At 26.5% G+C, this 14485-nt stretch overlaps 1 protein-coding gene across 1 annotated transcript; it reads left to right on the top strand.

Annotated features, from left to right (window-relative positions):
- The first annotated feature begins 916 nt into the window (after positions 1-916).
- On the top strand, positions 917-8936 carry Y-e3 (yellow-e3). The gene is made up of 6 exons (XM_011496001.1): positions 917-1019; positions 5313-5560; positions 6650-6828; positions 7417-7883; positions 7954-8197; positions 8430-8936. The coding sequence occupies exons 2-6, from the start codon at positions 5332-5334 to the stop codon at positions 8637-8639; spliced, it is 1329 nt and encodes a 442-aa protein (XP_011494303.1). The 5' UTR covers positions 917-1019; positions 5313-5331; the 3' UTR covers positions 8640-8936.
- The last annotated feature ends 5549 nt before the right edge of the window (positions 8937-14485 follow it).

The following is a 14485-nucleotide window of genomic DNA, read 5'->3' as shown; positions in this document are numbered from 1 at the left end:
TATCCTTCAAAGTTCACTTAATAATAAATCTGTTATTAATCGTATTGTTGAGAATAGAGTAACGATATTGATTGTTTTCGTGCAATTTCGTAGCGATCGTTCGCGCGCACTTCAATTTGAATGACAGCGGCGTAAAGACAATAAACAGAGTAGAAGTGAAAAGAAAACAATGAAGGCGTTTATCTATCCGTACGATCCTTGCATTCCAAACATTTTACTCAATAACGCAAGAAAATGGCGGTAGGTGGTAATAAAAAGCAGCGTTCGAATTCCAATAATGAGTGAGAAATACCAAACATTCGGCGCGGTCGCAGCCATAGCATAACCATAGTGATTTATTCATACATTAAATACAGAGAATTGCGTTCTATTTGTGGCCTTTTTTGGGTCGCGGGTGCCGTCAATCTTTAAGCTATTTTCCAGCGAAATAAGCCTTTACTTTTTTACGGGTGTGCCCGATCGACCGTTTAGCCCGATGAACGACTGCAATGCCAATCGTAATCGTAATCGTAATTGTTAATCGCACTCCAGCCTATCAATGAATCGTTCGTTGGTCGGCTCAAAGGACGAAATCGACTAATCGGTTCGTCTGGTTTTCACGCCCGCGATTCCCGCACCGCTATCCAGCCGTTTGCGCGAGCTCCCATTTCACGATGAAACACCAGCCCCCTTCTCGCCGAAGGGACTCGATAATAAATACGTCTCGCTAGTTAGGGATAAGGGGAGATCTGCCGATGTAGGCCACAGTAGGAAATAATCGACTTCGGAGCTTGCGACTCGAGTGCTCGAAGGCGGGGGTAACCCGGGGCCCGTCGCTTTTTTTCTTGTCAAGCAGTGAAAGTGGCCAATAACCGAGGACCAACACCATTGCCGCAGCCACTGGGAAAGGAACAGTGACAGTTCGAATACACTCGTGGCTCTGAGGAGGTGTTGTGTGTTACCTCCTCCAGCAATTGTCGCGCAACGTCACCGCACAACCGGATATCGGGGGCATTTGCATCTCGGCTCCGGCGGCGAAGGTGAGAGCTCAAGCTTGTCGCGTTTGCGGAGGCGACGATGATTCGTACTTTACGTATTCTTATATCAGATTCGCGGTTCCAATGGTTGGTCTCACTGCCAGCCGCAGCGCCTCTTCGTTTCCGGGATAACAATGCCTTTTAATTAGTTGGATAATTCAACAGATCGTCTCCCGACCTTCTGCAATAAATCGACTCGGATTTTATTTTACTTACTACTGCGGGTCCAACGTTATTTCCTTCCGCTCGAAATTCACTGGTGAATCCGTACAAGAGTGTTTATTCCTCCAATGTAAATATTCATTTCTCTCATAATAATCGCACTCGTTTTAAGCTTCGTCTACGTCTTTGAATTTGAATAACGTTAAACTCTAGCTCTTGCAATTTTTTGCAAATAAGCTTTACAAGAAATTTTACGCATTCACGACCGAATAGCCAGTAACTATACATTTATATATATATATATATATATATATATATAAAATTTACCATTGTTTAGAAAATATTCCAGCTTATAGTTTAATTGACTTATTTTGATTCACACGTACAAGCACTCGTAACTTTATGATTACAATTAAGTCGATCGACTTATTGCAAATGTTTGTTAGATCGTCAATATAATAAAATGCAGAGGAATTGATTTTTAAATATAATAACCAACAACTAATAAGAAATATTTTAAAGCCTAAATTTAATTTATTCTGGCACAATTTAAAATTATTTAATTAAGTTTTTAATTCGTAATACATTTAGGACTCGTTAATTGCTATTAATATTTATAGTTATAATTTTTCTCTCTAAATATGTCGAATTAATTATGTATTGCTCTTCTCTTGAACAATAAGTATAACAATTTTGTAATAATTATTCATGTTAAAAAACATATAAATTACAAAACCTGTTTTGTTTTTCTCTTCTTGTTTTTTTTTTTTTTTTTTACTAAAAACTAGAATGTAATTTCCCATTGAACCACGAATAATTTTACAATTTTCCTTTTTTCGTTTCAATAATATATTAGGCTTTTCAACATTTTAAACTTTATGTATTAAGAAACTTGAAAAATGAGCTTATTGTAAAAAAAAAAGAATATTAAATTAATTGAATAAAAATTAATTAAAATTAATTAATTATAAAAAAAAAAAAAAAAAAAAAAAAAAAATAAATTATGTTAAAAGCTGTTGTTGCTCCAAAAATCATTCGAAGGTTAAAAGTAATTAAACAATATCGAACTTGAATATTTCTAATCGACTTTAATTTTAATAATCACTACTATTTATTTAATGTTTGAATTACGACCTTTTAAAACTGATAACCTTATCTGCTTAGACATTTTTTATTATTCAATAATTGTTTACATTATTTATTGAAATTCCGCTATATATAGATAAATATCATTGCTTTTATTACCAATAGCAGTAGGGTGAAAAGTTTTCAGACAAAAAATCATTTATTACTTATTCTTAGTGTCTCGTAAAGACAATTAAAGGTATTTCGACATAAAAAAACTTTTCTTCAAAAACATAAAATGTTTAACTTAAAATTATAATAAATTAGAAAATAGAATTGTAAAAAATATTGATTGAATCTTATTTGCTGTATAATATGTTTGTATGATTATCGTAACAATTTTTCAATAGTCTTTTACTTAACGATTTCTTTGTCTCAAAACTCAATTTAATTTTAATTAGTTAACAAGGAAATGCATACACGGAAAACAAATAAACCACGTCTTAAAAATGTTCGGGTCATAATTACTTGGTGTTTATATTTAATAAGGTTTAAGGCAATAGTAATTGAATCGCAAACCGAAGCATTAATCATTATATAATATAGAATAATATAGAAGAACATCGACATGGTCTTTTTTTATATAAATATGACGGTATTATTAGAGAATAAAGGAAACCATTATTTTTGTTTAAATCTTGGCAAAATCGCATATCAGAACCTTTTTGAATTACTCTATGAATACTTATCATCTTGCATGAAGTTGATATGCGGAACTCTATTTTTCATGTTAACTAATAAATTTAATATTCATTTTAAATTGAATTTGAAATCGTCCTACCTGAACGGTACATAATACTTTCTATTGTCAGGTACTCTCTCCCTCTCTCTCTCTCTCTCTCTCTCTCTCTCTCTCTATTACATAAACACGCACTTATTCATTCTGCAGTTCATTCGAGCTCCGTAGTTCTTAGGTATCCATATATTATAATTACGACGATACAAAGATTAAATCAGAATCCGGTTAGAACGAAGTTATATTTATTAAGATATTTCGTATTTATCAGAATATATTAAAATACAATTTTCTTATCTTGAAATGATACGAAAATATAATGACATACGCGTTATTTACTGTCACTATATTTATTCACATATTCATCTTTCATTAAGGCTTGTTATGTTTTTATTTCTTTTGTTCATTATTGGTTTTCTTTGAATAGTATACATGCAACAAGTGATCTAATATAATAAACAAAAGCGTATCATTATTATCCATGCAGAATAAAAATATTTGTAATAATTTTTGATATAGCATTATAAGATTGATAGTTTAATGTTATAAGGCATATTGTTTAATATTAGCTCGGCCATTAATATTATAAACTGCAAATATTAAGATGATAACAAAATGAATATATTTCCTTCTTATGTGTGTGTGTGTGTGTGTGTGTGTGTGTGTGTGTGTGTTTGTGTGTGCGCGCGTGTGTGCGTGTGTGTGTATATACTTGATTTTATCATTAAAAATTTTCAGATATACGTTTTACTAATTTACATAAAATTTTAATTATTTAATGCCAGTGAGATTTTTATACAAGTATATGTATTTAATGATAAAATCTGTAAAGTCTATTGCATTGATTAATGGCTCTTTATTTCAAGTTTAAAATATACGAACAATAAGCTAGTACGTAAGGAAGCTTACAGATAATTATAATTAAATTTGTTTATTGACAAGTTTATGATTATTTTGTAAAAAAAAACCTACTGATTAATATTTTTAACAATATAAATTGTTTTCATATTACATAAGATATAAGCATTTAAACATAAACAATAGCGTTAAAATAGGTTGTTATTATAATATTGCAAATACTGGCTTTTAGCATGATTTTATCAACAAGTATTTTTTCAATATTTGAAATGGTTAGAAATTCTCTATATACTTTATTAGTAAGTGTAATTGCATAAATCACTCATTTAATTTTTAGAGCTGCGTGTTTACCGGGCAAGCAAAATAAGTTCAAGTGAGCTAGTGAGGGAGTGAAGTAAATAAAGCGAAAGAAGTGATTAAATATAAGTTTAATCATTAAACAATTTTACTAAGAATATTTGCCATATTATAATTTTTAATTTATGATTAAGTTTTTTAATGAATTTATAAATAGTTATTTACAAGCGAATAATTTTTAAGCATTTATTTATTTGTTATTTTTCTTATTTATTTCTGTTTATTATTCGTTAATTTAGATATTTTTTATTTTAGTAAAAAACTATAAATAAGAAAACAGAAAAAAGTTCCAAGCCTGTGAGTACTTGTAATATAGCATTAGATTCATTAATAAATAGCGTCGTTTTGGGTCCTTTGAAATTGTCCTTTGGCAATATAAACGTCGATAATCATTTTATTCTCAGTTCTGCATCTATACTATGTATTATTGATTCTAATGTATGAAGCTAAACCAATCAGTATTAGTGTAGAATTGATATTTAAACATTTTTCAATCGCTCGATGGGAATTTTACAGTAAAGGTAAATATCCTCTTGGCAGTCGTAAAATACCTCAGTATAGCTAACGTTTAGAATGTGCCTAATCGTTGGTAAGCAAACGCTTTCCGTTGATTTATGAACTACTTTTTTTAGCTTTATTTTTCTGATAGGGGTAGATTAATTATCAGTACATTAAAACTGCGTGATACATGTATCTCTAAATTATTTATAATAATCATGACATTGTTTTCGGCTGTATATGACTTTGTCAACAAAATTTTTTTCAAATATATATATATATATATATATATATATATACAAAAGTATCGTTCGAGTTCGAGTTCTTATGTAAAAATATCTTACATATATAGAAGCATCTATTTATTATATGTAAATTTATTATAATAATAGTTCACTGTATTATAATAAAAATAATAGTTACCTTTTCGAATCAGTGCTTTACAATTTTATCTATTTGAAATCTATTTAAAATAAAATATCAATTAGGTATAATAAAAGCAATGCATAATACCACTATGCCATAGTTTACATTTTTATTGTCGTTCATAGGTAACAAAGAGGATTATTTCATCACGGGATGCGATTGGCAGGCCTGAACAGTCTCTGCTACTGTCTAGCGGTGTTTGAGACAGTAGCCACGTGCTACAAAACGCAACCTAATGATTATATTAGTAAGCTAAGGAACGTGTATTCCTGGAAGTCCTTGGATTTTGTCTTTCCGAACGATGTCGTTAGGGAGGCAGCAATCAGGAGTGGCAGGTTCAAACCTGGAGCCGCTATTCCCATTGACGTCGACGTATATTATGGTAATTTCATTAATGACTGTCAGTGGAATTACTAATTTATAACATTCTATTTTGTATAATCGATTTGCTATAACATTACATACTTGATTTCATATCAGAATTCATAGACTGTGACATTTTTATTTAAGTTATTATTTTCTAATTATATAAAGTATGTTAAAACAAGAACTTTAATAATATTCATATTTTTATATTTGAAAAGGAATTTCCAATGTGATTTATAAGCAACTGATAGATAATTCCGGGAATAAAAAACATAGATACAAAATGTCTATGTATTGATAAGATATATAATATTTTATTCAACCATTAATTATATTAACATTATATAAATTGTGTATAATACAAGTTAGGCATGTTTCTTTATTATTATTGCTTAAACATCATAATATAAAAATAATTATCAGACTTGCATGATATCTAGCATGATAATTCCATTATCAAAAAAAGCTCAATATATTAAATTGGATTAATAATGTTATATGAAATATTAATTATTATAATCTTTATATATATATATATATATATATATATATATATATATGTATTTAATATTCATTCTAATCATGCTCATTCTTCCTTAAAAGATTTTTTTTAATTTTTACAATTTTCACTTTTTTCGTTTTACTATTAATTTTTCTGTAATATTAAATATAATTTCAATGCTTCTATATTTATAATTTACGATAATTCAAGTTTATCATGAAAAAATGATAAAATATCATTGAAAAATGATAGGAATGTTAATTATTGAAACGAATATTATTTAATTCATTTTCAATATAACTATTTTAAATGCAAATTTAATCCAAATTTTTATAAATTTTGAATAGCTGTAAAATTATTAGAATTCTAATACATTTAAACGTATTTTGAGTATAGAAGTTTTTTTTTTTTAGTGCACTAATCGAATAAGTAATTTTTACAGATTACTATGTTACTTTGCCTTACGAATATCGGAATTAATTTTATGAGATATAATTTGGATTTATATTTTCTAATATATTTGATAAATACAATTAAATTGAAGTTTTACAATGACGCAATCAAGATACAGTTGCCTTTATGTATTTCTTTTAATTATGGAAGGTGTTAATCCTGTCGTATTTATGGCAATTCCCCGGCTGGAACAAGGGGTACCAATAGCCATAGGATATGTGACAGATGCTATATCCAAAGAAGGTAATCCATTAATTGCTCCATATCCTAGTTGGGAGTGGAATAAATTGGGTGATTGCGATGCCATAACAAGTGCTTACAGGATACAGGTATATATATGTGTGTGTGTGTGTGTGTGTGTGTGTGCGCGTGCGTGCGTGCGCGCGCGCGCGTGTGTGTCTATATATTTTTATTATTCTATCGATATAAATATAATTATTTTTATTTAATTAATTAAATTTTTTATTCAAGCTAAATTTTAATGTTGAATACATCATATAAAATATAAAAAATAAAATATAATTGTGTAATAATAAAAATAATTTACTTTTATAAAATTATTGTGTGTGACAAATATGAACAAAATTTTTACCAAAAATATTGGGAACAATTTTGAAAGTTATTGCAATATATATTAGATATAAATTCATTATTGATGCTCATAATTATTCAATGTTCTTATAACTTAATTCAAATTAAGATGTTTTTGTGGAAAATTTAATAACGAATTGAGTTTTTATTACGATATAATAGTCGATTACAAGCAGCATATTTTATTTGATATTATTTTATTGTGAAAACTAATTTATACTTATTATAATGAAGGAAATTAGTGGATTTTCACATTAGGCTATTATTAATGAAATGCAGTTGCGAAAAATGTGAATTTTCACAAAAAAATTTGTGTAATGAAACAGATTGATGAATGTGGTAGACTATGGGTCTTAGATACAGGCGTGATTGGTGATCAGCGAGTTTGCCGTCCGCAACTTCTTTCCTTCTGCCTGACGACGAACAAATTATTGAGCCGCTATAGATTTCCACGGGACCAGTATAATGAAAAGTCTCTTTTTGTTACGCCACTAGTTGACGTGAGGACAATAGACGTCAAGTGTCGCGATACCTTTGTTTACATTGCCGATGTGACTAGCTTCTCGCTAATCGTTTACGATCATATTAATGCTCGCTCGTGGAAAATTAATAACAATCTTTTTTACCCTTATCCTCAACATGGCACCTTCGAAATAAGAAACGAGGCTTTCGATCTTATGGATGGAATACTCGGAATGGCATTAAGCCCTATGTCATTAAATGGAGATAGAATTCTCTATTTTCATTCATTAGCCAGCACAACGGAGTCTTGGGTTTCGACATCGGTTATTAGGTATTGTTCTTTATTTAACATTTTGCCTTAAAAATCGGCTGATTTGATAGCGCGTTAATTTGGTTTTCAGAAATTTCACGCTATTCGAAAAGAATCCCGATGCCGCTGCAAGATCGTTCAAGGCTTTCCCTATGCAAAGAACAAGTCAATCCGCTGCTGAATCGATGGATGCAAATGGCGTTCTATTCTTCGGCTTAATGAGTGAACTATCAATTGCTTGTTGGAATACTAAGCATTTTCCCGAATTTGGAGGTAAAAATATTGAGACACTTGTCATTGATGAAGAGACACTGCAATTTGCATCTGGTTTAAAGGTTGGTTTCATTATGTATTGTCATTATATTATGTATACCTTATTAAAATACAATTAAATAAATGATTTTTTCTTTCTTCTGTTTGTATAATGAAAAAAGCATTATCATCAGAATATATCACCATATGAATTTAACTGAATTTAATTTTTAAATTAATCATAAACGCGTGGACATAAATTTGAGTACAGATTTTGAAAAAAGAGTGATAAACAAGGACGTTTTTGGCACGTAGGTAGTGAGGGCACGAACAGGCCGACAGGAAATTTGGGTATCCACAGCAGCGTTCCAACGTTACATGAGCGGAACTCTTCATCCGAATGAGACCAATTTCCGCATCCAGGCAGGATTCGTGGATGAATTAGTGCGTGGTACTAAGTGTGACGTACCAGCCCTCGATATTTACAACCAGAACACTGGACAGTTTCTGACAGCGACGAAATGAAGATCCCGGTACCGCGAGAAGTCCAGCCAACGTTGGCTGCATTATCAACATTTTGATTATGAGAGTGACGAGAACTTGCCGAAAGATTTTTCAAATGATGATAATGTTTACATCAAGTTCGGCCAACGGCTGTCGGTTGAAACATCCCATCGCTATTGGGGACCACCATATTTTTCGCGGTACCGAACCTTATCATATTGCCCTTACCACAAGGACAAGGTACACAATCACGATCGTTACTGTGGAATATCTACGCCGACTCTTTATACTTTTTTTTTCGATCACGGCGAATATTAATCACGATGAATATTAAATATTTCTTTTTTTTTTTTTTTTTTTTTTTTTTTTTATGGATGGAGTCGAGTAATAATGTTAATCAATTCTCATTCGTAAAATTACTTTTTAGCAACTCAATTTCTTTTGATATCCTTTCATGTTTTGCATCTGATTAGTTTATTCATATTAAGAAATAAAAATCTGATATATTTAAAGTACTCGTTTCTAAAAGATATTTCGAAATTAAATGAATTTATAGAGAAAAGTTTGAATCCTTGTTTGCACGTGGATTAACTTATGTTGATTATTTTATATTTAAATTTTTTAGAGTAAAAAAATTAAATTTATCAAATATATATTTGCATATAATTTCATAAAAGTTATTCTTTCGCTATTTAGTTTTTGTTAGGATATTATTGTCGATAATGAAATATAATATTACTAGCATTTATTAATGGATGAAAAAAGTAATATATTTCTTTATTTAATGAATGGAAATTATCAAAATATTTACACTCTTTGCTGGCATGTATCAATAGTACGTGCAAATGTAAATAAAAATATTACTGTATATCTCAAGCTTATGTATTTTCGAAATATTTGGAAAATATCTATTTAAGATTCAAGCGATTATTTATATTGTATTATCTATTATTTGTTGGAAATTGTATTACTAAATTATCATAACAAATTCGAAATGATAGCAATGGCTAAAGTATTTATAATAGAAGAAACTATTCTAAGCTAAATTTAATTTTTATACTAATTTATAGATTATCCGTTAGCTTTAACTTATATAACTTTGTAATTATTAATTTTACAATTAATGCGGATATTTTTGATACCTTGTCACAATATTCGTGTTAATAATAAAAAAGTTGAACGACAGTTACAATTTATAAAAGGTAACTGTTTCATTAAAAATTAAATTATATGTTTGGGTAGTTTTTAACACAATAAAGATTAGTATATTTCAATAATTGAATATATTTTTATATAAAATCTTTTGTAAATTTTAAATAAATCTAATTACTAAATAATAAAACTCAATATTCAATTCAAAGATTGAAATATTTTTATACGTCATTATTAAAAATCTATTTTGTATTTTCTAAAGCGTCATATGTTTATCAAAGTATATTTAATACATAAATGGTAATAAAAATGTTAAAATTCATGTATAAAGTATATAAGTAAAATATCCATACTTAAGTTTGTAATTAAAGCTATGAATGATAAAGTAATATAAAATTATGATGCTTGATAATTAAAAAGATTGTTTAAAAAAAATAGAAATATGAAGGAAAAATAGGATAAAAAATCTATTTCTAAGACGTAAATTATTTATTCCATGCTTATTCTTATTATTTAAAATTTCAATTTCAAATTAAAGTAATACAAAAACCGAATATAAACTTTTGAGAAATGTATTAGTTAAATCTATAATTATTTTCTATTAATAAGTTTTAAATTGAATTTTGCAAAAATGATTAAAGTCAAAAGTAGCATTTAAATTAAATTCTAGACGAAACTGTAATTTGAAACGTAAACTTTTAAACATTGTTTTATTGAGAAAGTAATTAATTAAATAATTTCCGTTTTTGCGTCTCAATGTTTGTTAAATACTTTAGTTTTTTTTGACAAGGTTACACGTATTTCTTATGTATGCTAATTCTGAAAAGAGTTACTTAATATAAATAATTTTAGTGTGTTATTTGTCAATAGATATTCAAACTCAAGGACATTTAATTTATTCAAGTATTTCCAATGTCTAAGCGCATTGACTAATTCGTATTGTAATTTTATGCAGTACATTTGTGTACACAATCAATTATCCACAAATACAGCTATATCGATTTATATTGTTATTTTGTGTATATTATAAAAATTTTTGTAAAGTATGTCGTTATAATCAATACAATATTTTCTTACTGAAAGAACAAATTGAAAAGGATTAATTTCCATGCTATTAATATTTTTATTATTTCGAATCACCAAATTGCCTTAAATTCAGTCATTCAAATTTAGATAAGAAAACTTAATTTAAACCTGCGAAATCGTCATTTATTTAGTTAATCAATATTTCTTTAGAAATAATACTTAGTTTAAACAATATTTTATTATTTCAAATACTCATATATATGTTTATTTACAATGGCATTTTGAGTTTAAAAATATTGCATAATTAAATATTAAATAATTCACAAATATTGATGTATGACAGAAATAATGTATATTATGCATAATCTGAACCATCATACACATAACAATTCAACATACTTGCGTAGTAATTAATAAAATGATCTTTTATTTTAACGCGAGTTTTATACCATTTTATGCTGAATTCATTAGAAGCATTTAGTCTTTTATTTTATCAAATATTGTCCTATAATTTTTATGGGTATATTTGAGTAATAATATAATAACAAATTATATATTTACTCTACTAAGTATATATTTATAAATTATTTAAAAAATTTGAAATATTTACAATTTCATTTAATAAATAACATTTGTTATGTAAAAAAATATTTAATGTTGTATGAAAAATAGAAGAATTAATATTTTTCGAAATATATAGCATCTATAATATTTAACATACTCATATATATTCACATATAGTATTTACAGTTGTATCACGACATTATTATTAATAAATTTAAGATAATTACGATAGTCTTAAAACTTTTCGATCCAAATTTATTCTAAATTTATAATAAAATTGTTAATATATATATATATATATATATATATATATATATATATTACATATAAAGCATAATTGAAAGCCATAATTAATTAATACAACAGATAGAAACTTATAAAAAATCATCATTTGATTAATTTAATTTTCATGTAAATTTTATTTTTAATTGTATATCAAAATCAGTTTTAGAAATTAAAATCACGTTTAAATTATGTTTAAATTTAAATTTTCAATTGTAAGAATAGTTATTAAAATGTACAATAAATTAAATACCAACAATTAGAATTGTTAATAATCGATTATTTTCAATTTTTTAGTTAAAATACAAAATCATCGATAATAACTTTTATCTTTTGAGCTCTAAAAACTATTTGAAATCTAGTATATACCTAACGTAGCATGATATTAATATTCATTTTTAAAATATTCTAATATTAGCATATAATTTTTATAAAGATTAATATTATAAATCAGTTTTCATTTGAAAAAATCAATAAGTGGTATGGTTATAGTGTATATAAAATTATAATAGCAGAATGCCATAATAAAATCATTAATGTCTTAAGATACAAAGTGAAAGTTGCTAATTTAATAGTTATTTTTTAATAAAAAGTAGAAAAACATGAGATTATCAGCAATAAAAAATATACTTTCATATTTCATTAATCAATACAAGACACTAAAAAATTAATTCAATTAACAAATTATTGTAAATTTATTATTAGTAAAAATTTTCTAAAATCTATTTGTTATTGACACATTTGCGTTATGAATTTTTTTTAAGTAAATTTAAAATATTTTTTAATAAAATATTGGCTGATAAGTTAAGATATTAATTTGGAGTAAAAATTCAAACTTGTTGCGTATGTTTAAGAATATTGTTTATATTTTTTATTTTATTATATTGAACGAAATTAATTTAGTATAACTAATTTTCAAGTGTTTGCAAAATTGATTATTCATGAATCGTTAAACTATGACAAATTATTTATTTCCAGAAATCAAATGAAAATTATAGCTAATCTTAAGCTTACAAAATTATTCTTAAAATTATTATTAATAAATGTGTTAATAAATTGTGAATAATATTAAGTTCATAATGAATGAATGCATTATTTATTATTGTTGTTATAAATATTTTATGTATGAAAAACTAGTCTGAATATTTTATATTAACATAAGATTATGTTATTAAGTTTTTTCATTCCTGATACATAAGATTATATTATTATGTTTATTCGTTTATAGTATAATATACTCACATTTTTGTTTTAGACATCCGTTCGTATTTATTGAAGAAATTTTATGCTAAATATATTTTAATTGCACATATAAAAATTATATAATAAAATTTATATATATATATATATATATATATATATATATACATATACAATCTCGTTAGCTTAATCGAATTAATTATAATTAATTTATATCACAAATGAATAATTTTTATTCTACAAATTAATCATTAATTGTAATCATTTTATTATAATATATGGATTTCTGGTATTTTTTTTTTTATTTTAATTTGAATGCTGTATAATTATAATATCGTTATAATTTTAGTTATTTTCATCAGTAATTTTATTTGTTAATATCAAATAAACGGCTGCTATTGACATAAATTATGAATTATTAGAACAATATTAAACTTTATATAACTATTCTCAGTTATATAAATAGATTTTATTTTTTATAAATATATTCTTATTGCTTTAGTTGACAAGTTAATCATTCTATTTTAAATGAGAAAAGAATATACTGAGCATTAAAATATATCTTGAATATTAAAAATCTTTCAAATTTAAATAGTAAAATTCAATTGTATATTTATGCAGTTCAAGACAGTTTATCCGCATATTATATTTTCATTGCACAAATTTCTTTATAACAGTTATCAATTAATAAATAATTACTAATACAAAACCTTTATGTAAGCCCATATAATTTTTATTGAATTTGTGAAACGAAGCATTACAATACGAAAATGTAAAATTATAATGTAATTCACGGAATCAGACCCTAATAGGAAGTTCGCAAAGTAATTTAAAATTAAATGATGTATAACAAGAAAATGTATTTAGTTAATCAAACACAATAAAGTTATTTTTTTTAAAGATATGTTTATACACGACTTTGAACATATAATAATAAAAAATAGTTTTAAGATTTTTATTAACAATAAATAGTCCAGTGGTTTTCCGATATAATATATATGTAAATTTATTGTATTGTAGACATTTTTTTTGGTTCTCGGCTTATCACAGGAATAAAGAATAATTAATCGGCTTACACCGTACCAAGTTCAGAATTGCATTGGTAGTACGAAAAGCTGGTATGTAAGATTATAAATTAATGATATTGTATACGGTTGTGTGGGTTTTTAGTTATATTTGAAAAAAATTTCACTTCAACTTTTGCATAATTTCTTAGACGGCAAAGTACTATATAGCTTTCTACCTCTTGCCTCGTTCGTCCTTCAAGCGTGGTAATAAATCTGGGAGAGGCCTGCACTGTATATTTATAATGATGCAAACTAACGGTTACTTGTCAATAATATTAAAAAAAAAAAAAAAAAATAATACTTGAATAAAAAAAGATTCTGAGTTTCTAATTTATCACGTTCTTTTAATATTAGTTGTAGTACGAAGCCTTTCGCTTGTCTTCGAAAAGTTTAATCGATAATCTATTGATTCAGATGGAGTGCGCCAAATGCCTCCTGAGTTCCTTTTTGTAATTAAAGTTTCCAGAGCGCCAGTTAATATATATAATCATATAAATACATAATTTGCGTGCTTATTTTACGAACTCAATCAAGAAAATTAGCTTTGCACGTCATTTGATTTTTATTAGTTTTTAA

The sequence above is a fragment of the Ceratosolen solmsi genome, unplaced genomic scaffold, assembly GCF_000503995.2.
Source record: "Ceratosolen solmsi marchali unplaced genomic scaffold, CerSol_1.0 scaffold11, whole genome shotgun sequence".
NCBI lineage: Eukaryota > Metazoa > Arthropoda > Insecta > Hymenoptera > Agaonidae > Ceratosolen > Ceratosolen solmsi.
Note: the sequence above shows the minus strand (reverse complement) of the source record. Positions and strands in the feature narration are given on the sequence as shown.